We start from the raw sequence: 26,909 nt of genomic DNA on the forward strand, positions 1-26,909 counted from the left end.
TGCGCCCTCACCATGGACTGCTAATTATCCCACTTAATACATCACTCATGACATCTTTGATAACATCGTTGATAATATCAATGTAACACTTGCAGTAAAATTATTTAGCAGAAATCTGTGCATGGCGGGGGTGCAAGTTTTAGTTACCTTAGGGCACGAGTTATAGTTACTTGAGATAGCTCTACCTATAACTGATGAATTTCTACGATTTGGTACATTTAAATTGTGAGTCTAACTATAACATCCCTGTAACCTTTGTATTTTAAGTGTATGTATATGTGTGTATATATATATATATATATATATATATACCGCCCCAAGATGATAACTGCAATAGATATAAATTCTTGGGGTACTACAGTCGCACTTTTGTTCTCTCTTGAGAAGGGGGGCGTGTTTACAGAGGACTTAATATGGAAGCGATTTCAGCAGTCTGGGAATGAGAGAGTGCCTCGTCATTTCTCTTCATGAGAGCGTGATACAGCATTAGCTGCCATTACTGCGCAGTACCCCGTGTCTTGCGAAGGGACGCCCTCCCAAAACCTCTCTAATGGGAGACATTCACAAAAGGCATCTGCGGCATCCGCCTACAATAGGAAGAATAAGTGCGCATTACCAAATATGGTGACACTTATAAGTTTTCTAACATAAACATGTGCAAGCTGAGGAGGGAGGCTCGGTGGCGCGTACTGCAGCGAGCGACGTTCTTCAAATTTTAGTGTGTTCGTGATGCTTAAAAGCTGCTTCACAAAAATAATGAAGCATATTTGGAAATATTTCAAAGTTCGGAATGAAAACTCTTTCTTGCAACCTTGGAAATGGTGTTTGTGTGCGTGCGTGTGTCTGACTGAACTTCACCTTTTTCATAAAAACACATCTGAAGCCTTTTATTCAAGTTGAAGAATGATTTTAAAGACCGCTCAAGGGCAGCGAACTGTTTTAAGTGGCATTAACCTTTAAAATCGATGTCCCAGTTAGAAACAAGGGCTGGAAAGCAGTTTGATATTGTTTTTTCAAAGTCTAAAATAGAACGGAGTAATTGAATTATTGCTCTCTTAATTGTATTCCTTGAGGCGGTTAAAAAAAACTTTTGATTCTGTCGAACTTGCAGGAACCCTGTTGGAGAATGCAGCTGCCAGGTGTCCCTGATGTTCAGAGAAAGTTCAATATCCCGAGGCAGACCCCAGCGAGAGTAAGTTGCTGAAGTTCCCAGGCACTGCATGTGTGGCTTCTATTTTTGCTCTGTTAATACTCTGCCATCGCAGACCAGGGCTGGCTGTAAACCAGCATAATCCCAAATGTGACCCAACTGTAAGTGTTTTGCTCTTGCAACTGAACTATTGCATGGAGGCAGATGAGAGGGGCCCTTTTTTGTTTGTTCCCTTATATGGCCACTGAAGTCATCACTGATGCAATAACATAAAGGACTGTTCTCCTCTAATCAGCTTGTCCTGCTATAAACACATTTCTTGCCTGGGATTGCTTCCTGACGTTTAAACCACCCCCTTTTCTTGCTTCTCTCCTTTCTCTGCTGGTCACAGGGGGAGGGAGGAGGCCAGCTCTGATGAAAATGAAGATGTTGCCGATCATGGAGCAGTGAAATTTGGCAGGAGGAGCAGTGTCCCAAGGAGCTTTGGAGAAACACGACCATCTGAGGAAGAGCAGGAGGGCATTCGTGGGCTACTGAAAAGGCGCATCGAGGTCCGCGAGCGCACTGAGGACCGACTCCGAGAGCTAGAAGCTGAGCAGCTTGACTTCCGCAACGTGTTAGGGAAGAAAGTGATTACCAAGGCTATTTCTGAGGAGGAGTTGAAAGAAATCCCGGCTGAGCAAATGGACTTCCGCGCTAACCTGCAAAGGCAGGTCAAGCCCAAGACCTTGTCGGAGGATGAGAGGAAAGTGAACAGCCCCCAACAGGTGGACTTCCGTGCCGTGCTGGCCAAAAAGGGGACCCCAAAGCCATCTGTCCCAGAAAAGGTGCCACCAAAGCCAAGCACCCCAGATTTCAGATCTGTGCTTGCCACCAAGAAGAAACCACCGGCTGAAAATGGCAATAGTAACGCGGTGGTGGAGAATGCCAAGACACCACAGAAGGAGGAGAAGAATGACATGAACTGTGAGCACGGTTGTGAGATGGTCGATGGTACGGAGAATGAGAAGAAACCCCAGAACAAGGGAACTCCGCCTTCCTTTCTGGAGAAGCTCCAGGATGCCCACATTGTCGATGGCGAGAAACTGGTTTTACAATGCCGGATTGCAGCAGACCCACCTGCCGCTGTCACCTGGAGCCTAAATGGCAAAACTATCAAGTCATCCAAATTCATCGTCATCTCCAAAGAAGGTAAATGAATGATAACTTACTCTATTTATTTTTCAGGTGAAACTCTGAACTGTTACTTTTAATGCATTAAGAATGATGCTGTACATGCGCTGCCAATGTTGTGCTAAGGATTTAAATCGGATATGCTCTTCTTTCTATCCCGATCCACAGCAACAAGGATTGCATTATATGGCTTGCCAAAATCCCTTGCAGCAGCTTGCTTTCAAAAGCTTACAGATGTCCCTTTTAACTAAAAGCTGACAGTCTGCCTGCAGGTTATTTGCACTCGCTCCATACGTACACTGTTCCTGCAGCACAGTATAACAGCCCACCTTGATGTTATTGAATTCACAGCTTAAAATATTTGTTTTGTCGTGTATCAATATTTGAATAATTGTTTGCTTTCTCTAAAAAGCTTGTTTCAGGGTTTTGCTTCAACAAGTGTTCTTCGTATTGCGCATTGTTTATGGAGCACGGGGACTGCGGGCAGTATTGTGGTACTTATGTGACCTGATACCGATTTGTCACTGTTACCAGATACACCACTTACCTTATTGTGTAATTCTTAAATGTTGAACGGGCAGGCTGTACATCATCCAGTAACTCTTAATTACTGAACAGCAGCAGTCACTCTATCCTGTAAGGTCTGAAGCAGCAGAGCAGGATACAGCTGAAAAGTTTAGCTGTTCCTCCATTCCAGGTTCTATGAGACATCCATTGTCTTTCCAGAGACTATAGAACATGCAGGCTGAGGGAACACTGTTGCAATTGTTCAAAGACTGGCATTGTGCCAGATAAACCCTGTTTTACTTTTCTACTCAATTTGACCTCTTGTTCTCATAGCTAGGTAAGGTGGGCTCAGGCACCACTTTGTAGATGCTTCACTCTAAAAAGATGGAGTAAAGACATCTGCAGCAGTCAATCACACTACTGTCGAGCCAGAATCCAAAAGCCACATGTAACAGTCTGTATCTTGGACTCTCTGTTCATTAACCATGTGCTTAAACCATGACCTGTGATATGATAAGTCTCTCGTTATGTCTCATGCTGTCACTCCAACCTCGTATTCCACATAATCACTACTTCAACCCTCTTCACTCCTTTCTTGAGTTCCTTGTGTAGTTCTGTAGATTTTACGTGCACTAATTGCATGCCACAAACCTTTATTCAGTAACCCACAGCTTTTGGCATAAGGGTACCCAGATAGTCGCCTTCCTGCGCCTGGACTCTGTCTGCTAGAATAGGTAAATGCATATCACAATAAGATTGTGAAGTGTTGCCAATGTGCTGGCATGTATCTCTTGACAAGTGAAATTTGCCAATGACGTAAGAGGTTAGAAAGCAACTAATTATAAGTAAACAATAAAAAGCTGGCTGCTTCATCGGAAAACCCACACCATTATTCCTTTGAAAAGTCTGTATTGATTACTACCCACAGACTCAACTTCGACTTCTTCAGCCTTTTTTCCATCACCCACTCTTTTCTCTCCCACAATGCACCCCTTCTTTACTTATTTACTTCATTATCACTGACACCTGACTCACACACCTGTCTTTCATCTTTAATTCCAGCCCTAATAATAACATCTCTGTTTTCCCACTTTGACCCCTGTCTCAGTGCTTTAAATGGGCTGCTACTCACCAGTACCGAGTACTGGCACTTCACAGTTTTCACCCCCTGAATACCGGAACTTTTTCTTTGTGGAAGGAGTGGACCAGTACTCCAGAGTGGCAACAGGAGCCAGGCTGCGGAGAATGGATATGTGCAGCCCAAAAGCTGCTGAAAATAAGCCTTTCAGATGAAGCGTGTCTACGTGCTGCGCTGCCAGGCAGTAGCCAGTTTATTATGGCCCTAGGTTGTTGCGGCTGCCTTATGTTCTAATTGGCATCGAAAGAGCAATGAGGAGATGCTGTCAGAGCTGTGGACTGTGGAACTGTGGAACCTGGTTCCAATCGGCTCAGCATCCTGTGATTGGGGGGCAAATCACGTTAGCACCCATTCTTAAAAATTATACTTTAATGCAAAACTTATTGGGCCAAATTCACACTATATCACACTGCAAAGAATTAGGACATACACATATGACATAGAAGCTGATGCCCTGTCATGTCTCACAACACACACAAAATCCAAATATGCTAGTTGGGAGCTGAGTGTTCTCTGGCCTGGCTGAGTCAGGAGGTGGTGAATTGAGACAGATCATGTGTAAACGGGACCTCAGCCACATTTATCAAAAAAACATATCATTGAAGGCTGCTACAAGTGCCTATTTGAGTGTTCTTGTGTGTATGTGCCTATCGCCTCTGTCACAGGCCCACATGTAGTAGCAGAGCTGGAAGAGATCAGCTTATTCACTCCTTCTGATGCTCAGCTCAGTTCCGGAAGAGGGGAGTGGGAGGGGGAGATTAGAATGTGGGTGTCATGGTGACACACTTTACAACTATCCACAAGACTTCATCCTCGGAGCAACGCTTCACTTTAACTTTTTGTTATGCTGAAAGATGCTTGCATACTGCTGTTCCAATTGTATTTTCTGCAAATTTTTGTAAAAATGCAGTACTTAGCTCAACGATCACCAGCCTCTGGTAGAGACCAATAACACATTGATAATGTTAAATGCCTGCCACACAGTCACAGCCACACCCCCAGGCACGCCCATAAATGCCTTTCAAAGCCCACCCAATCAAATTATGGAGTACCTGTACTTAATTTCCCTCATTTAAAGCACAGGTCCTCATGGTTTGAGTTGCAGTTCAGACATGAAATCCATATCTCCTACATGATATGCCACTATCATGCAAGACAATGGTGGAGTTGAGTTTGACACAATCCCTTGTTTGTGTGTGTACACACATGGCACATTTTCATCTGTATGTGAGTGTATGTAATTAAAGTCCCTCCCACACAAACATTTGGCTAAGAAAGCCTTGTCTTGCAGTGGTGGTAACCCATCAGGGCATAATAAGATTGCATCATGCTATACCACTGTTCTACACCTTTTGTTTTTTAGATGCTTCAGATCTTAGAACATTGGTGTAAAGTTACAACTTCTCCCTCTTTACACACGTACACGAATTGGCTTTTCCTAGAGCAATCTCTAATGACCAAGGTGCCCCTAACAGTTTGCAGAAAAATAGATTTGAGGCAAACAAGAGCTGCAGAATGAGAGCATATCACCATGACCCCTGCCCTGTGCTTAAAATACGAACATTGTTTTATTTTCTTAAAATGTTGCTTCATTGAATTTCAAAATCGTGTTGTTTAAACTCGTAGTAGTATGGGCAAGTGCAAATACACCAGCCAGGCAATCGACACGTGTTTTTCTTCACTCTTAATTTGATGACATTATTAATGGCAATATTAATTCGTTTGTTCATTCTCCATCTCATGAGTCCTGCCCTTATGAAGCAAGTTTTGGGATATTGATGTATGTTTTCCAGTTAGGAGCTTTTCACCCACTTCTCTCTCTCTCTTTCTGGTCTGTAATACAAATGAATACGTCCATCGCTCTCCCCATCCCATTCCAAATAGATGGGATGGGGATTTAAACAATGACTTCCTGTTTTAAGCAGCATGCATTTGAAACTCAGAGGAAAGTTGCAGAGAGTGCAGACTGTAGCCTGGTCAGTGGACTGTGGCAAAAGGCCATGACTTTAAATAGTCTATGTTGGCACTGAGAGTTCCAAGGTGTCTTCTTCAAAAAGGCAGCTTAAAGTATAAGGCCTTTGTTAGAAATTAAGTCTCCAGTTGGCAGTGGTTTGCACCCTGTCCAAAAGAGGACCCTCACTCTAGTCAGAGTAAGGGAGTCACACAGCTAAGCTAACCCTGCTCACCCCCTTGGTAGCTTGGTCCATTCAATCAGGCTTGTCTCAGAGGCAATGTGTAAAATATGTGTACACCCACACAGTAACACAGTGAAAACATCACAAAAGTAGTCTACACCAGATTAAGATAAATAGCCAGTATTTATCTATGTAAAACAAGACCAAAACGACAAAAGCCAACATTCACAAGTAAAGATAGAAAATTTAAAGATTAAATGTAGTGTCATGCTTAGAAAAACAATAGCTCCAACTGGGGCTATGATGACATCTTGACAGAGTTGTCTCCAACAGTCCAGCTCCACCCGTGAGGGAGTTTGGCCGGCCATGGAGTCGGGTAGATCCCGGTTACAGTACCTTGGAAAATGTTGAGGAAACAAAGACGTTGCATGGAGTCGGGGAGGTGAGGAGTCGCTGGACCCGGTGCGGCATTGGTTCCTTACTGCCATCGGGGAGGTGAGGGGTCGGTTCCTTACAGTTAGGGGGGGGAGGTGAGGCATCGGTTCCTTATGGTTGCAGTGGAGGTGATACAGTGTTTGCGCAATTCCTTACAACAAGGCGGGTTAAATGGTTGCAGCAGGTCAAGATGTGAGGCGTCGAATTCGCTGTGTCGCAATCACACCATGGGGCCACAGGTACTGCGGCGGAGTTAGGTGCCACGGAATTCGGTGACACAACCTTCTGGACTCATGCTGTGGCCGGACTTCGGAGGCTCTGCAGTGGGCCTGTGGTGGAGGTTGTGCTTGTTTCATTCAGCGGGGAACACGGCTCAGGTGCAGGCAGCGGTGCGGAGTCGGAGAGCAGCGTGGGTCCTGAAGATGTTCTGGACACTGATGCGTTAGTTTAGTCCTTGTTACACCAGAACTCACTCCCAATGGCCCAGGAACTGGCTTTGGCACCAGTTGGGAAGTCAGGACTCTCAACAAGAGAGCCCAGGTGCTTGCAGGTGAAGTCTTTGATGTCCCTGGGACTTCTTAACAGGAGGAAAGCTCAGTCCACGCCCTTATAGAACCTTTGAAAGAAGGAAAGTAGGATGTAGAAACCAAGTCCAGCCCTTTCACTCCCAGGACAGAAGCAGCAAGCCAGTACAACAAAGCGACAGGCAGAGTAGCGGTCCCTCCTACAGCATCCAACTCTTCTTCCTGGTAGAATTTCCTCAGTCCAGAAGGATTCTAACTATGTGGTGTCAGAGGCCCAGAACTTGTACCCATTTCCGTCTTTGAAGTAGGCAAACTTCAAACAGAAGTCTTTGTAGCGCACACAACCCTGCCTTTCCCTACCCTGGTCTCAGACACACTCTGGGGGGGGGTCAAGGCTGCTTTGTGTGAGGATAGACACAGCCCTATTCAGGTGCAGGTGTCAGCTCCTTCCACCACTCTACCTCAGGAAGACCCATCAGCCTGATGATGGGCCATCAGGATAAGCAGGGCTTAGCTCTCTGTGTGACTGTTTAGAGTGAATGCACAAGCAGCTCAACTGTCCTCCTGACCCAGACGTGTATTCAGCAGACAGACAGAGGCACAGAATGATTAAGTAAGAAAATGCCCACTTTCTAAAAGTGGCATTTTCAAGCTTACAATTTAAAAAAACAACTTCACTAAAAGATGTATTTTTAAATTGTGAATTCAGAGACCCCAAGCTCCGTATCTCTAGCTGCTACGAATTGGAAACCACACTTAAAAGATATTTCAAGGTAATTCCCCTGTTACCAAATGTGAAAGATAGTCCTTGCAATAGTCAAAAACGAATGTAGCAGTATTTCACTATCACGACATGTAAAACACAGCAGTACATGTCCTACCTTTTAAATACACTGCACCCTGCCCATGAGCTGCCCTGGGCCTATTTTAGTAGTGACTTGCATGTAATTATAGAGACAGTTTGGGCCTGGCAAGTAGATGCACTTTCCAGGTTGAAGTGGCAGTTTAAAACTACACACACAGACACTGCAATGGCAGACCAGAGTCTTGTTTGCAGGGCTACTCATGTGAGTGGCACAATCAGTGCTGCAAGCCCACTAGTATCATTTGGGTTGCATGCCCTGGGCACCAGACTTACTAGTAAATCAAATATGCCAACTATGGAGAAACCAATCACCATTACAATATACACAGGGAGCACTTTCACTTTAGCACTGGTTAGCAGTGGTAAAGTGCCCAAAGTCCTAAAGCCAACAAAAACAGGTCAGAAAAAATAAGAGGAAGAAAACAAAAGGTTTTGGAATAGCCCTGCAAAAAGAACCAGGCCCAACAGCCTTCTATACACAATTATTCATCAGCATTGTAATATGCACTGCTATAACTTTCACTAGTTAGTATTCAACGAGGCCCAAATTTCCAAGGCATGTGACATTGTCAATGGAGGCATTCCCTTCCTGTAAGTCGACCAGGGTATGAAATCTTATACCTATTGCATCTACTTAGGTAGACTGACGAGATTTCTTTCAAACAAGATCTGAACATGCCACTTTCAATGAAAATCTTTCTCCTGTCCTTTTTTCTTAACAATTTGTACCTGATCTGAGAGTTGCCGAGGTCTGCCATGAGCTGTCAGTGTCAAACATGAAACAAAAGAAGTCCTCTAATCAGAGGGCATTATAATGAATTCAGAGTTTACACACATTTTGTACGCCAGTGCACGACTTCGAGCTTATACATGCTCTTTGTCACTGTCATTAAATTGAAGCAAAAATGTTTGGGGATAATTGTCATAGTATACATTTTTTATTGCATCTTATAAGACCTGATCATTAATAAAGCAATGGCGACCAATGTGGACAGTCTTGTCTGGTGGCTGCAGCAAGTGTAATGGAGACCACAGGCCAATGATGATCATTTGTAGCTGCTTTTGTTTACTGCATAATACTTAAACATTAGTTGTAATGGATATCAGCGATTACTTGAAGAAAACTGTAAAAGTAGTAGTTATGTCCTCCAGAAGAAGAATTGTATTGTTCTGTAGTATCAATTTTAACTCACTTACATATGCATTTCAAAAATGTCTTATGTGTAGACCAGACAAGTGTTGTTGCAGTGCTTCACACAATTAAGACTCCTGTTAGTGAAGGTATGAAGTGTAGCAAACAATACGAAAAACAGTACAGTTAAGGCAAATAAAATAGATAGGACAAGGCAAAACATCTTATGTGAAAGACCCTAAGGCCCTGCTTAGCAGGAAGCAGAAATGTGTGAAATAATGTGTTCTCATCATGAAGTATATATAATCCAGTTTAGTGTGAATATTTGATGGTCGCGACTTCAATAGAGGTCATCTCCGAATGGTAATGAGTTTAAAACATCTCAGGGTTTTGGGGTGGTGTAATTCAAAATAAAACAGTATTCCAAAATCTTACCATGTCTGGCCTGGACCGTTTTATCTTCTCTAATAGGTGTGGGTGGAACTGTGCAGCTTGGCAGATACATTTGATTCAAACCTGCATTTAAACTTTAGGTTGGGATCGGGACCGAAACCAAAAATATTGGATTATTGGAATTATTGGTACATGCTTACAGGATAAAAATAGAAACTCTGGGGCGTATTTACAAGAAAGTGGTGCATCAGTCCCGATGCATGACTTTTGTTGCGTCTCCCCTGCCCCACCTAACTTGGCACAAGGGGTTGCACCTGGGGGGAAGCCTCCTAAGTGCCGCCTTAGCGTAAAAAAATGATGCTATGGCGGCTAAGGTGCTAACAGCTTGTAAATATGCCCCTCTACCTTTTTGCGTTACATTTGTAGAAAGCGCACCAGTTACCATCTCGAATAATCCTAATACCGAAAACAAAATGGCAGTCATTCTCAGCTAGCTATTTCCCTATACAAGCAACAACTGTAACAGCAATTAGCAAGGAAGCTACATTTCTACACATCTATTAGTGGTTATCTTTGACGCATGAATTATTTTAAAGTAGATTTAGCTTTAAAGCTCTGGACACAAAGATAGATCATAACACAGATTGTTTCCTCTGCCTTTTTTTGTTGGTTTGCTTGAATGAACAGACAACTATAAAGCACAGTTATTTAATGTGGCAGCTGTAGAATCTAGGCAAAAGGACCATCTCTTGGGCAATCCTTGTTTAATTAAGCATTTCACCCTTTCAATTTTTATACAGTGGCTATTTATTTTGAGTGGGTGACAGTAATAAACGAACGTAAAAGCAATGTTTCTAAAAATGAACAATGTAAAATGAGTTTGCTGTCTGAATGCAATTTATATAACGGCAAAGCTCAAGTACAGTATAAAGGAGCGTTGTTAATCTTGTCATTCCAATTGGTTAGACTGAAATTAGCCATGACATTTTTTCGAGTTTGCAGTCAGGACAGCACAGTGTATTGATTTATAAGCATGCATGCTAAAACATGTGGTAAGAGGTTATTTCGAAATGAAATTGGGATTCAAAGTAGATGAAAGGCACTGTCCAGATATTGAGAATCAGTATTATACTGGGATGACATGACGATTGGGTTCTGTAAGCACCTGTATACAGTGCTTAATTTGTAAATAAAAACGTACCGGTGCCCAAAGCCCTCCTCTTAAACATGCGGCTGCTGCAATTAAATGTGCAAACACACAATACTGAGGCAGCGTAATGCTGAAGCCACCTGGGGCCTCTTTAATCCATTTAAAGGCATTCCCTGTCCCTTCAGCTCACTCTTGCAGCTTTCTGCTTTCTCCCATTGTGACGCTTTTGCGTTTTTCTCTTCCTTCGTCTTTCCCATGTGTATCTTTTGCTCGCAGTAATTGCTTGAGGCAGAAAAATAAGTGCCGACCCTCAAAAATAAGTGCCGGTGCTCCGCCCCGGAAACAAAAAGCACAAATTAAGCACTGCACTTTATAGTTTAAGGTTACGTTAATCCTATAAATATATGTTTGCAGGATATTTGAGGTGCATAATCTCCCAACATGGGCTCAGCAATTCTTGTAAAGAACTGCAGCTCGATCAGCGGCTCCTCATTCTCAGTTTATTTTCTGACAGCTTTTTCATATATCATAGGAAATAGAAAGGGTAGAACATAGCAGACTCAGCGGTGAGGGTGATAAGTAGTTGGAGATTTTGAGATGCATGAGAATTGAGGAAACAAATCTATATTCCTTTATCCCCATCCTACAGATTAAGAACCACTGCCTTAAATGATCACCAGTAGAATCAATGCAACTCTGCTTTTATGTAAATGTAGCAAACAATCAATCAGTAGATTTGTAGACCGCTATTTATCACCCATAAGGGTATCCTGAAGCTGGCAGAGTCTAGTTGATTAGCCAGGTCGTCAGGGACTTTCTGAACTCTGGGAGAGATGGGGAGGTCCGAAAGTGAAAGAGTAGCTTGTTCCATGTCTTCGCTGCTAGGTAGGAGAAGGAGCGACCTCAGCATCTGCTATGCTGGATGCACAGGTGAGGGTTACAGAACGGAATTAGGAGTAGAGGTGTCTGGTACGCTGACGGAAGTTCAGGCAGTGGTTCAAGTTGGTGGATCTGCAGTTGTGTATGGCCTTGTAATCATGGGTCAGGAGCTTTAACTGGCATTTTTTCTGTACAGGGATCCAGTGGTAATTCCCTGAGGTAGGGTGGCCATGCGAGTTCATCTAGGGAGGTCCAGGAAAAGTCTGGCTGCATCATTGTGTATGGTCTGTAATTGGAGGAGGAGTTGAAATGCGATCCCTGCATAGGGGATGTTGCCATAGTCCAGTCGGCTGGAGATGAGGGCTTGAGCGATGGTGCATCTGGAGCTTTGGGGTAGCCATTTGAATACAGGAAGCATGCAGAGGATGACAAAACAGGAACAGGATACAGAGTTGGCCTAAGTTGTCATGGTTAGCTTGCTGTCCAGAATGATGCCTTGGTTCCTAGAGTGGTCAGTGGGGGCAGGAGCAGGTCCCACGTCTAAGGGCCACCAGGATGCATCCAATTGGGAGCTTTTGTTTCAGAAAATCAGTATATCTGTCTTTTCCATGTTGACCTTTAGTCAGTTGTCCTTCATCCAGTTGGCGAGATCTGTCATGCAGTGTTGGAAGTTGGTCTTGGAAGTATCTTCGGCGAGGGGGAGGATGAGCTGTGTGTCATCGGCATAGGATATGATGTTGAGTCTGTGGGTTTTGGCGATGCTGGCCAGAGGTGTCACATAAGTGTTGAAGAGGGTGGGGCTGAGCTAGGCTCCTAGGTGTCCTCCACAGAGGATTTCCTTGGGTTCAGATGGGAAGTGGGAAGGCAGGCTTTTCATTCTTCCAATGAGAAAAGAGGCGATCCATCTGAGGGCAGCTTCTTGGATGCCAATGTTGTGCAGCCTTGTGATGAGTGTATGGTGGGAGACTGTATCAAGGTTGCTGAGAGGTCTAAGAGGATCACCGCCACAGTCTTTCCTTAGTCGAATAGGGCTCGGATGTTGGTGGTAGCTGCCATGAGGGCTGTCTCAGTGCTGTGATTGCTGCGGAATCTGGGTTGGGAAGAGTCGAGTACGAGGTTCCATTCCAGATGTGAGGAGAGTTGGTTGATGGCTTTTTGTAATTTTTTGGCTGGGAACGGTAGCAGGGACTTCAATCTGTAGTTCTTGGGTTCACTGTGGTCTGACAAAGGTTTCTTTAGAAGGGCATTGACTTTTGCTTGTTTCCAGACCTTGGCAACTGAGATGTTGAACAAAGTGGTGAGTATTTAGCTGATTCTAGCTTCACCTAGGCTGAAGATGTGGTGAGGGCATGGGTCGGTTGAGAGCCCTGAGTGGACCAAGTTCATGGTGGAAGTGGTGTCCTGTGGGGCGAGCTGGCTCAAACAAATGTTTTTATTTTTCTTGTAAGGCTTGATTTTATTTCTAGAGATCCAAAGTTATGTATTTTTACTTTCTTACCCATTGAGACTGGAAGTGGTCAGAAATAGGCTGGATGGTTTTATTCAGAACTGTGTGATTGAATGATCAGAAGACAGATGCAGTCATGTTACATGACATATAGAATAAAAGTAAATAAATATAGAGCATTGGTCTCCAAACTGTTTTATGCCGCGCCCCCCCAGTTGAAAAATAAAAATCATTGGGCCCCCCCTCAGAATTTTTCACAATTATTTTATAAAGATGGCAATATTTAAATATGTCTAGATGTATTTAAACATTGAAGTTAAGTACTGTTACCTTTTTAAAAGTGCAATAACATGTTTCTGCTTAAAACAAAACACTGTTATCTGTGTAATGCTTCTTTTGGCCAGAGCATGGCGCCCCCCCCCCTGGTATCACTTGAGGCCCCCCTAGGGGGGCCCGCCCCCCAGTTTGAAGACCACTGATATAGAGGAATGAAAAACGTACAATAATTTGAAGTAGGAATGGAGTAATTTGGAGAGTGTGTGTGAGACAAATGGCTCAACTTTCAAGCTTTATGGAGTGAGTTTTAGGGATTTTTCAAATCTTAAAGGAAATGGGTAAATCTAATCTGGATGAAAATGCTCAGAGCATAGCCAAGCAGGTTAAAAGAGCTGAAACTGGACAAAGCTCAGACATCTGGGTTTAAATGGAATATGTAAACTTGATCATCACAGTAGTTGAGAGGTATATTCCCGACAAGTAATGGCAGTAGATAACCGCAAATAGCTTTACATTATTCTGCTGGATGGGTTGATATTTGTGTCAGTGGAGTAATGTATGTAGGCAGGAATGGTTAGTAGCTATTTCTTTACTCCAGTATTATCTGTAGAATATTGATCAAGGACTTGATTTGGAAAAGGGGCAGATACTGTTTAATGTTAAGTAATTAGAAGCTGGTGCCAGTAGAATAAATACAATGTTCCTGCTCTATGCGGGAGTGAAACTGTACTCCTATGTCTTTTTCTGAGGATTGGTTGACAAGGTATCTCGGAAAAGAGGACATGGTTGGTAAGTGAGAGTAGTTGAAACAGATGAGGCATATAAATACATTCCAAATTAGAGGGGGTTAAGTACTACAAGCTTAGGGCCATCCAGTATTTGATATCTGTGGGACAATTAGAAATTCTCAATATTCAACTGGAAAATAGGTGAGATTGAGAGAAAGGATTAGAGAGAATGGAAACTAAAATGTCTATAGCATCAGCATTATTATATGAGAAACTGAAAGAGAAAATGTCACCAAGGACACAGGACAAACTGAGTGATCCAAAATCTCAACAGTAGGATACACCAATTGGTAAAAAGTTCTGAGGTGAAAGTGATGAACAACAAGAAACAGAAAAGATGTGACTGGAGAGTTGTGAGCAGAACCTTTCTAATGTGCATATTTGTGAATCAGGTGCAGAGTTATGGAGGGATGTGGCTTGTTGGGCATGGATATTGTAATGGATTTAAAGATCATCATTTAGAGTGTCTAATTGAAGGTGTCAAAAGATGTCATCAAGAGTTAAACAAATCATTCCGCATTTTGTGTACAATAAGAAATGGTGCAGAGCAACTTTACTTTTTGTGATGGGAATTTTTATAGGAAAAGCAGTTGGCCTGAATATAGATTGTCATGGGGCGTATTGAAAGATTTGAAGAGAGAGAGATCAATGGTGTCAAAATTAAACAAAGTCTAGTGACTTTCCATGTGAGTGAGTGGGGTGAGAGAGAGAGAGAGAGAGAGACAATTAGTATTAGAGACAGAATTATCATGTTAGAGGTACTTCAAAAGTGTGGTAATTCGGTCTTGTTTCAGATACAAGTTAATATCACTGGTGGTTATAAACTGGGTGGAGGACAATCTCAGTCGAGCACAGAGTCCAGAATATAACTATTTTAAATCTAAATGAGAAGATAATTGTGGTAGAAATAAGCTTCTGTGAAAGTGGGCAGAGTTGAGAAGTGGCAACAGCATGAAGGGGAAGGGTTTGTTCAAGAGTATCCCAACATCTCCACCCCTGTGTGAAGTTTGGTTGAAGATGGTATTATCCTTTTGAATGGTATCTTGAGTGTAAATATCTTTTTGATCCCAACAGTGTTGTAGATGGTAATGAATAGGACAGAAGGACATGAGAAATAAAGAAAGCAGTGTTGTACATTGTTTTGTTGCATATTGATCCATCTTCCAGAGGCAATAGAACATGCTGATTGTTGAGAGTTTGGATTGGTAGAGTATTTACATATCCAATACACTAAGGTGAGAGGGGACAAAGACGTTAGGCTAGAAGGCTTGTGGGAGCATTCATAGAGGGTTGCATGCAGCAAACGCCTGGTGATATAAGAAATTATATGGGTTGAAGGTTGGCGATGCTCAAGGAGGACTGGCCAAGGAGGTCAGTGATTCTGGTAAGGGATGGAAATAGAAGGAGCGTAGGTTATTAGTTAACTGTGGTATAACATACTTGAAAAAAAAGTCAAGGGGGTACAGCAAGGTTGAGTCTTTTAATCTGGTGGTATGTGGTACCAATTGCTTGATTAGTACAGAATAGACATAGTTTAAAAGACTATTGATGCAGATCCATCAGAGTCTCTGATTTATAAATGGCATACAGTGGGTCACTTATGAACTATTTGTAGGAGTGTACAGGTACCAAACACTTTCAGGGCAGAGTCCTTTGCATTAGGAAATCATTATGAGTGATATGTTACTTCCAATGGGCTCAGTAATTGAAATTTCCAGGAAATGAGTTTCATGGGAACACAGCTGCTCATGGTATTTATTCCACCTGGAGATTTCACCTCGAGTAAGAAATAAAGTGGAAAACATGAAAATTGTCATAGTAAGTCAGATTTTTGCATGGTCTTCCACAAAAGCTTACAATTTCCTTTGTTTCTCATCCTCCATGATTATCAAAATTCCAAGTAATGGTAAATCAGGGGAGGATAATGATGTGATAATTAAAGGCTACTCTTAAAAAGGGCTACTGGAGGCCTCATTAATTAGATATGAATGCTGAGTCATTAAACATTCAGGCCCATATTTATACTTTTTTTTAGCGCCGCATTAGCCTAATTTTTTGACGCAAAAGCGGCGCAAACTTACAAAATACAATTGTATTTTGTAAGTTTGCGCCTCTTTTGCGTTCAAAAGCAGCACAACTGTGGCGCTAAAAAAGTATAAATATGGGCCTTAGTATGCAGGGGAGGCTCCTCCACAGTGGTGGAGGGTTGTCACACCCCTGGCTGAGCCACCAGATGAAAAATAAAATGATAGCTTGCTATTGTTTTATTTTAAATTTTTCATCAGCTGGCTCAGCCAGCAAGTGTAGGGAGGGGTGGGGCTGGGCCACGGGGAGGTGGGAGTGGGGAGGAGGGGAGAGTGCATTAAGTGCGCATGTGTGTTTGGCCGGCCGCCTCAGGTTGGCCAAACACACATGCATATTTAGGTTCCTCCAACCCTGCTGTGTTTAACAGCCGGGCTGGAGAAATTGCACAGACCCTAGGGTTGTGTCTGGACGGCAGTGCCTACGGCTCAGACCAATCCTCATGCTGCTTACATGCTTTGTTTAGCATGTATGCTGCACCAGGATTGCTGAGAAGCCTTTGCTGATGCCCCAGAAATGCCCGGACACCACAAGAGGAGCAAGGCAGCAAGAGACGGTGGCGGGAGACGGGCGGCTCAAGGTAAGTCTTTTCTTTTTTTTTTCTTTAAATGTTGTTAACCCCATCGTCCTTCGTCCCACCTGCCCTCCCCTCCTTGAAATATGCGGCGGCCACCGCTGTTCAATAGGTAACTTTATAGCAAACAGGCATAAATGCATGATGGTCTCCTCACCCAAATGAATTATTCCAGGCATCACCAACACCATGTCAGACAACAGAGCAACAACTGGCACAGAATCACGTAATGTGAGAGAATAATACCAGGAGGTACCTTGACTGTAGAGGAAAAATGGGGGAGTAAGTGGTGAAAAATACAATGATGAGACATTGAATCGCTTTTTGGTCAGTGGCATTCTACTCCAGAACCCACAAGGATTAGTGGTGGATTAGTATAGAGAAGTACGAGCTACTTACCTTCAGTAACGATATATCTGGTAGAGACATATTCTAGCTGCAGATTCCCCACCCAGAACCTCCCCCAGGCATCAGACCAGATCCAGAGACCCCTCCCAGAGCAGCACCCCTGTGTGCTGCCAGGTGGCTTCAGTCGACTCCACGGGCGTGGCAGGCGTCGTGGTCACTGTGATGAAGTTGCAGATGTACACAGGCGCCACCCCGGTGTGCTGATGCCAGTTTCCCTTCACGACCCTCCACACCAGTAGCGCGGAGCCATGAAGAACACTGAGAATGGTGTTCCAAAACTAGGGCCCTTGAAGGGAAGTTCCTGTTCCTAGAAATCGGTTCGCAGTGCGGGGAGGATGGTTGGGTCGGTAAGGAATCTGCAGGAAAGGAAGGGTTACATTAGAGACGACTAGTCACATAATAATTACAGTGCAAAATTCCAGGAAAGCACCACTGAGAATTCAACAATCTGGAATAGTTGGGGGCTGTGGCCAACAAGATCGCCAATCAGACGTGCGGAGCACAAGCTCCTGGCCCAACTTCGGCATCATGCACGATCCTGCCACCCTGGCGCTCCCAGAGGCCCTTGGCCCTAGCCCCAATGGGATTGGGGCATGGAGTCACAAGTTGCAGCCCCTGATGCTGATTATTCTGGTCCCTTTGACGGCTTAGGTTGGGACCGCAGAACAAGATGGTCGAAGTTCGAAGGGGGGAAGATGACCTGTCCTGACGCCTGAGGGGCAGACTGTTACCTGGTGCTGCAAGGAGAGCGAGGGAGGGGGGGCTCCAGTGAGTGCTACTGCTCCTGGCCCCCACCAGCTGATTCCGACGCAATCGGCCCAACGGGCCGGTAGGGGAGAACCGGCAGAGAGGGCCTGGTCTGCTGCCGTGATTACAGAGAAGAGGTGGGTGCCGCCCTGGGTCGTCAAGCCCCCGCTGTCCCCCACTTGACACTCGGGGGGGGCCCTACTAGAGTGGATTGCTGCCTCTCTTTCTGGAGGCTGGGCCCCGACTGGCGGTGTGAGTACTGGCCCCCTCCTGGCCGAAGAGTCTGTGGCCTGGTGGTCTGACGGCATGCACGACCATGCCGCCTCTTGCATGTGGCAAGGTGCACCCAGCCCCCAGTCTCTGCCGGGGCATGGAGAAGTTGGCCTTGTGATGAGAGCCGGGGGAGGACACTGGTGAGACATTCTTTCCTGGCTATGGGACCTTGGCGGCTGGGAGCTGCAGGGGCTCTGTGGAGGTTTTCAGAAAAGGGGGCCCTTTCAATCTCGATCTCAGCGATATGTGAACTGCATTCTGCTACAAAGAACTACCTGGACCTTGCGGCTCAGACGGGGGAAAGCCATGTAGTTAATTAGTTTGCTGAACTGCATGGGAGAAGGTGGTGTAAATAAAACAGAGATTACAGTGTGACTGGGAACGGGCTGCAAGTATTGGACAGGGCTCTGCAGCAGATCCACATGTCAATATAATCAGCAGCGGTCACTGCTTGCGGCTCCCTCTGGACGGAGAGCCCCCCCGGTGAGAGATTTTATGTTCCCACCCCCGGCGTCATAGACCCCTTGAAAGAGTGACATAAATCCTCATTTAATGTGGGTAAAGATAAACAGACTAAAAGTATGCAGAAGACCAAGACGGAATGGTTCACGGTGCAGGGGTCTCAAAGGAAACCAAGTGAGCAGTGAGCAGGTGCAAGACAACCATGAGCCATTCGCTGCCCAGATCTAAGTGGCCATCGATGCCTCGAGCCTGGCAGTGCAGACCAAAATAGAAACTATGACCCTAGATGTGAATCTACTGAGGGTAGCTCTGCGTGCAGTCACGGAGAGGTCTATCGAAACGGAACAGCATGTGCCGGCGATGCAAAGTGTACAGGATACTTTAAAGGCAAAGTGGGTCCACCTTGTTGCGTCAGGGGTCGCTTGCAGCTTCTTCCCCCTCTTTTGGTGGGGGGGTGCAGGGAACTGGGGCAGCACAATAGACGGGGCCTTGGGTTCACGTCTCTGCCAATGCCCCTCCTTCTTTTGTTGTTTTGTTTTTGGATTTCTTGATTCTCTTCACTGTTTCCTTGGTACCACATTCACTTTATTCCCTCCCTTGTTTATTTGATCCATCCTTTTCTGTTCTACTTGACTGTCTTAGTAGAGTAAGTGGACCAGCATTGTTTAGCGCTGAGAGATAAGTAAAGGGGTGCTAGTAGAGAAACAGGGAGAGCGCCCATTTAAGGACTGAACATTCTAAAGTTTCTAGTTGCGGCGTTGAGAAGAGAGGGCTACATACCTCATCAACTGACCTTGTCACGTAGTTGATTTATGAGAAGGGTTGGGAAGGCATGCGAGGGACGGGAAGAGGTAGGGAAGGCAGGAAGGAAAGTTGTGTTTTTAGTTGATATAGCTGTTTTTCTGGTTAACTTCAATGATGTGATGTCACGAGTATTGAACCCGGTTATGTTGGCACACCCAGTCAGATACCCACCTAGGTAGAACACACAACAATTCCATGGGAGATGGCGGGAGAAGATGAAGTAGCACAAGAGGGGACCAACGTCCTGTCCTGAAATGTAAATGGCTTTGGCAATAAAACGAAGAGAGGGTTGGTTCTCAATTATATTACGTGAAAAATGCCAGAAGTGGTGTTACTACAAGGGATGCACCTGCTGGGCTCCCATGGTAGGCTACTCAGTAGAGGGGCCTATATCACCTTGGCGCAGGCCAATCTCACTTCCGAATCCCGAGGGATAGTGATCTTAAGAAGGAAGAATCCCCCGTTTCAAGCGTGAAAGCAGTGGTTGGACCCAGATGGGAAATACATGGCAGGGCGGGTCATGTGGAGAAGGTAAGATGTGATGCTCATTAGTGTGTATGCCCCTTGACTCCTACAGAAGGCCATCCTAGAAAAAGTAACTGAAATCCTACTGGCCACTGACTATACCTTACACATAGTGGGGGGAGACTTTAGTGATGGTATGTGTACCTCTCTGGATAGGCCGGGACCAGTCCTGCACAACAAGTGAGAAACACACTTAGCAATATTGATGGACACATTGGGGCTAACAGACCTCTGGGGCAGATACAATGCAGTGCATCGAGGATATTCCTACTACTCTGGTAGTCATAGATTAGATTAGATTTTCACCCAGGTGGGAGAGTTATCACTGATAGACTCAGCCACATACATGGTTAGAGGTATATCGGACCATTCACCTCTTCTGATCACTATTGGACTTAGAGGTCGGGCTCAGGGGCAGGATGGATTCTCAATTTATGGGTACTGAGAGACTCACAAATCAGAAAGGAACTGAGAACTGACACTGAACTGTACTTTAAAGAAAATACAACCTCAGTTAACTCCGCCATAGTCTTATGGGAAGTGTACATAACTGTACTTAGGGACAAGGAGCAGAATATCATTGCACATAAACGTAAAAAAGAAAAATAAGAAATGGAAAGTATAGAGGAGAGGCTGCTGTCCCTAGAAAAGGACCTGGGTACTATAGCAGATCCACAGACAATGCGCAGTATAACGCTACTTCGAGAAGAATACCGCTCTCTGGATGATAAGGAAGTGAGAGCCCAAATCCTTGCTACTAAGCACAGACTATATGATGCCAGAGATAAGGCATGCAAGATACTAGCCTGGTTGGGAAGAAGAGAGGTGGAGACCAGGTGGGTCCACACTATTGTGAATGCGGAGGATACAACCCACACCACAGATTTAGCAATAGCGCAGGAACTTTATTGGAGGTCCAATCGGCCATAGCCAGAATGCGGATAGGAAAATACCAGCAGAGTTTTTAAAACTAACTCTTCTGTCTTGGCTCCACATTTGTTGAAGCTATATTGGTAAGCTAGGTGTGAGGGGAGCCTCACCCTACATCTTTGCATGGCCACCATAGTGATTATACACAAACCAGGGAAACCCCCTACGAATTGTGGCTTGTACCACCCAATATCGCTCTTAAATGTATAGACTAAAATATTAGCATCAATACTGGCTGCAAGAGTGAAAAAGTCATAAGCCCTCTAATCCACAATGACTAATCTGGCTTCATACCACAGAGGTCGACCACACTTAATCTAGGTCACCTATTTAAGTGGCTGGAGACAGTACGTAATCAAAGGGACCTGCATTTCCTCCTCATGTTGGATGCTGAAATGGCGTTTCACGCGGTCCACTGGCCTTTTCTGGAACAGGTGTTGAAGAAATATGGTTTTGGTCCCAAAGTGAAGGAATGGATTAGGCTCCTATATAGTGGGCCTTCAGCTGGGTCAGGCTGAATGGTGTTCAATTGGCCGATTTCCCAGTTCGACGGGGTACCAGGCAAAGTTGCTCCCTCTCTCCTTACTTATTCACCATGACTCTGGAACCACTGGCCGACCTGATTTGGAACCATCAGGTAATTAGGGGTTTATGACTTTTTGGAGACACTCTGGGGAAGGATGAGAGGATTTCCCTCTATGCTGATGATGTCCTTCTCAATGTCACTCGCCCAGAGGAGACTATTCCATGACTGTTGCAAGTGTTTGACGAATATTGGGCCCACTTGGGATATAATATAAATTGGGATAAGTCATATCTATACCCGATTGGAGAAGAGATGGTGTTGAGTAATTTGCCTCATCACATGGGTATAACACGGGAAGGGTTCAGATATTTGGGAATGTATGTCACCGTAGATAGAGAAAGAGATCTAGATCGAAACCTCTATCACATGCAAGCAGAATGTCAGAAAGATATGAACAGATGGAAAAACTTACCACTACCTATGATGGGCCGCGCTGCAATGTTTAAAATGATAGCGCTACCAAAATATTTTTACATTCTGCAGAATAGTTATTACCCTATACCCGAAAATTATTTTACCAAGATTAATGAAGAAATACATGGAATAATATGAGGAGAGGGCATCCTAGGATAGCACTGCAGACCCTACAGAGAAATCAATACAATGAAGGCTTGGCCCTACCGGACATTAGGGCTTATTACCGGATGGCTCATTTGATTGTCATTAATGAGTGGGGACACACAACCGCGGACCTCCCTACCTATCAAGTAGAACGCCTCCATTTTCAGGTGCACCCATACCTGCACTACAGAGGCAGAGGATGGAAGAGGTTGCTACAAGTGACGCAGGTGGTAATTGAGGCCTGGCTCAAAACTAGTAAACATCTGGGATGAGCAGGAAAGATTACAAGGGAGACCCCACTGTGGCTCGGTCTGAGCCTTAGGGAAATTGGGAAACTGAGAGGGTTTCTATCGTGAGACTTAAGAGGAATAGCTAAGCTAGGAAATCTTCCGGAGAACGGGGCCTTGATCCCCTTTGCCTCTCTTCAATGAGATTAAAACTTGTCTTCCACACAACATTGTAAATATTTGCAACTGAGACATTCCTGGCGAGGGAAAGGAATAGATGCAGCAGATGTTCTGGAGTATGCCCCACTGGAGGGCAGGCAACTCCAAGAAGAAGTACTTGAAAAAGCAATACCAGGCACATATAAAACTATAAACAATAATGTCCCAGACAAACTCCAGAAGTTAACAGATACATGGGGAAAGGAACTGGGAGACATTGATGATACTCAGTAGGAAGCAGCCCTTATGCACCCTAGAGAAGTCGCCATAAAAATACGGCTGAGGCTTATTCAATATAAGATACTAAACAGAGCATATTATGATCAAGTCACGCTTCATAAATGTGCGAGAGCTGTGTCCATAGAATGTCTGAGATGTAAAACATGGGCAAGAACATTCCTATTTACTCTATGGCACTGTCCATCAGTACTGGGAGAAAATATTAGGTGAACTAGGTTGTATCTTTAACATACCACCAGCAGACCCCAAATATGTACTGCTGGGCATTTGCATGGATGTGGATATCCCAAGAACGCAACTACTCTTTTGTAACCTGGGTCTGGTGGTGGCCAAGAGGGATATGGCTCGCAGATGGGGGGGGGGGGGGGGCGCTGAGTCACCAACGATAGATGATTGAAGGAGCGGTATGGATCCTTATATGATGGCTGAAAGGGTCACATTTAGGGCCTGAGGTTGCCCATAGACATTTGGTAAGATCTGGGGTCCCTGGTGTGCATACTATGGCCTGGAAGAGCAAGGGACCTATGAACCGTTTGCGCCAGAGTGATTTTGGTATCCCTCTGGCACACCTAAATATAGGGAGAATCATGTCTTAAAATGTATTGTTCATCTTTTCAGACACTTGGATTTGCTATGCAGCCTTATTTTATGTAAGTGTTTCCAACTCGATGTCACTGTTTACCATTTGTTGAAAATCAATTGAAATATTAAAAAAACAAAAAAACACTCCGGAATAGCTCTCAGAGTTGCAAGGAAACCAAACACTTAATATGACACAGTTGTTAGTGGTGCTGGGGCATTTGATTACTTATAGGGTATAGGTCCTATGTGGGGTACCAGAAGCATTGTTTGGTGTTTATGATTTTCCTGCTGTAGGAAGCTTGGCCAGGGTCAAGAGCCATATCAATTGAATAGCCACCAGAAACATGCTCTGTGCATAATATGCTGCTCTGCAATGCAACCAGTATTTCTTTACTTGGCACTATTGTTCTGCCTGTTGTTGAGGGCTAGAGTGTCAACAAGATTTTGGAGTCTAGGGCAGGAATACAGACTCTACTTGCTACAACTGCTACACATTGTCTGTATCCTTACAACTGAATCTGAGATGTCCCAAAACTGAATGAGTCGGTTTAACTCCGTAGGATCACTTGGCACCTTTCTTGTGGTGCACACAGGAATTCTGATGCACAAAGCATGATTTTACCCCCCTATGAGGGGATAAGGGTTTGTCCCAGAACTCTCTGAACTAAATCAATGAAATCATGCCTCCATTTTATCTTGAAATGGGGGGTTATTTTCCTGGCTGTAAGCTTTGATCTATATAATTGACAAGCCGAGGCCCAAAAACTTGCATTAAAAAAAGCAACTTCGGCAAGTTGAGTTGTTTTTCTGTGTGACATTCATGTTCTAATATATCAACTAAATTTAGTAAAGTTGAGCTGTATTTGGCCAGGCTCTCACATAGCAACAGATACCTGGAGACAACTTCTTCATGGAGTGTTGTGTAAGGTTTCTAGTCTTTGACAAGGGACTAGGAGGCATGGGTTTCATCTGTTCCTATTATGAAGTCAGGTTCAGGCTAACATTTTACTTCCATCTTCCATAAAGCAGACTCAAGTTTCTTATTAATGCCTTAATAATACCTTCCCATGAACTCTATGGCCTTACTGTCTAATTTGGAGAGCAGGAAAATCAAGGAATGCATGTGACAGATACATTTTGGAACTGCTTCTTCTTCACGCCTCTCCATCTGTGGAATTTATATCTTTCATATTCTGGGTGTACTGGTAAATATGTAGTTGAGTGGAAGGTGAAGTGATTGAATAGTTGCCCACAATATTGTGTTTGGAGCCTTCCAGCAACAAGTTTAGTTTGAACTATAGGTAAGGGTTTTTCTATTTACATTTTGGCTTGTAAAAACGATATTCTATAAAAAATAAAATTTCTAATTGAAAATAATGTCTTGGTGTCTGTGTGTCTATCAAAAATAGAAACATTTAATGTTTAGTCACCAGTTGGTACACTTGTGGAACATAATACATACTTTTATGACAAAGCACATAGGGTTCTAGAGTGCATATCAAAGTAATACATATAATATTAGTAAGTGTTATTCTTAATTTAAAAAAAAAAAAACCAACATACTGATTAAAAACTATTAATGCATTTATAACGCTATGCACTTAACAAAGCAATCCCTTACAAATATGTTTAGAACATTTAGAGTCATTATCAGTTGTGACAGTAGCCAGTGGTGGGCTGGAAATAAAGGTAACTCTCACTCTGGTGAAAAAGAGGATACCTTTGGCAGCTTTGTTCAAAGACATATCAAGCTGTTCTGAGTTAATTTTCATCCTGCAATTTGTATAATCTGTGCAGGTCTTTCAAATGTATCACTCTGTTACAGACACAAATGGAAAGTCTTAAACATGTTCAATAGATAATGCTTATAGTGCCTAGGTCGTGCAGTCCTGTACAAAAAAAATCACACAATTTAACGTTTCTGTAGAAATGTTGTGAAAGCTATAAACGTATTATAAAGGAGCTCAGATGCCTTTCCAAACTGCAATTTTATCCAGTTTAGCTACCTGTTGAAGTCAAAACTTAACATTGGTGAGTTTGACTCGAAGGCTGAAAGCTAAAAGGACTTATCTGTTTTGATGGTAGATAGGGTAATATTCATATAACAGTGGCTTTATATTTGTGCTGCTTACGTTATCTGTTCTTCCCAAAACTATAGACGCTGAAACTTTCACAAATCATATTTCTGATCATAGATTTTGTAGCAAATGTTCAATTCCAAATGTGAGGGAATTTGTACTATATTAACACTTTTAGTAGCATTAAGGTTGGGGTTTCAAAAAAATCCAGGCACAAAAAGAAAGAATATCCTCCACTGACATCCATATGTGGCGAAAGTAGTACAATGCTGTTTAGTCAACGAGAATGGCCATGGAGATTTTCTTCAACTCGAGGCAAAGTAAGAATTGGGGGAGGTATTAGGCAAAATAATTTCTGAATAAGTGTACATTCCATTGTATCTAAAGTTTGGATTAACACTCTATGACCATCATAGACTGCAACAGTCCAACTGAAACTGTGCTTCTGGAGGCTCATATCAATGGCTATATGAGAAGCTTCTATCATGTTGATGAATCTTTTATGGCTTCTACTGCAACTTCAATTTTAGTAGTTTAGCATAAAAAGTCAAATTCAGAGTTGAATGGCGAGGGCACGAGTTATAGTTACCTGAAATAACTCCAACTATAACTGCTCAATTTTGATGGTTTTGTGCGAGTACATTTAGAACCTAACTATAACGTCCCTGTAAGCTTTGTTTTTAAGTGAATATATATATTTATATATATATATTCACTTAATATCAAAGCTTACAGGGACGTTATACATACATACATATAAATGCAGTCAAATATAGGACAAATTGATGGTTGCCTGTGAAATACAGATTTCATTATCCTACGGACAGCCCACAAACCAAAATATTTGGCAAAAAAAATAAAATATGCATTACATGCTTTTTCTGTAATCATTTTATGCAGTTGAGGTAGGAACAACATTTTGGTGAAATCTGCCAATTTTGCAAATTATGTGGCAAATATAGTAAATTCTTAATTATGCAATAAATACTGCAAGCACTGAATAGCCTTAGTCCACTTAAACTTACCCACTGTTTTATTAATAATTTTTCTACAAAAGATAAACACATCCTAAATATTCTAATTCCAGTCAGTGCCCATTGTTAGATACACTTTGAAGAAAACCACTTTTTCTCGTTAAATGCCCCAAAAGGGATATGTAAAATAAAAATGCTTTGCTGATACCATGTGTAATATGACTGTATATTGTGATATCAGGGTTCTGGTGACATTTACAAACCATTTGCCTTTTCGCAGTCACTTATTTGTCTTCTGTGTATATTCACTGATAAAACACACTTTTAAAGAGAGAAATGTTTGAGGCTCAAATGTGCCAAAAAAACACTGATGTTCTCCTATTATGTTTTGCAACCCACTAAACAAATCTCAGGTCATGTGCCATGTTGTTCTCAGGGGTGGCTCCTTCATGGGGCGGAGGAGTGTTGCCCCCATGCCAGCAGCGTCAGCTGCAAACCTTTTCCCAAAAACGATCATAAACTATGTTTATGATTGTTTTTTGGGAAAAGGGGTGGGTCCGCGGAAGTGACGTGCACTGAGGGGGAGTGCTCAGTGCGCCTGTGTGTTTGGCCGACCCTCTCGGGCAGGACAAACACACATGCTCA

At 43.5% G+C, this 26,909-nt stretch overlaps 1 protein-coding gene across 6 annotated transcripts in view; it reads left to right on the top strand.

The window, feature by feature from the left end:
* MYLK (myosin light chain kinase) overlaps positions 1 to 26,909 on the top strand; it is a 1,681,938-nt gene that overhangs the window by 1,170,683 nt on the left and 484,346 nt on the right. For all 6 annotated transcript variants that reach the window (XM_069224656.1, XM_069224654.1, XM_069224658.1 and 3 more), the window contains 2 exons: positions 1,112 to 1,192; positions 1,542 to 2,341. In XM_069224656.1, coding sequence (XP_069080757.1) covers positions 1,112 to 1,192; positions 1,542 to 2,341 — 881 coding nt within the window. The remainder of the gene's footprint in view (positions 1 to 1,111; positions 1,193 to 1,541; positions 2,342 to 26,909) is intronic.

This window comes from Pleurodeles waltl, chromosome 3_1, assembly GCF_031143425.1.
Source record: "Pleurodeles waltl isolate 20211129_DDA chromosome 3_1, aPleWal1.hap1.20221129, whole genome shotgun sequence".
Taxonomy (NCBI): Eukaryota; Metazoa; Chordata; class Amphibia; order Caudata; family Salamandridae; genus Pleurodeles; species Pleurodeles waltl.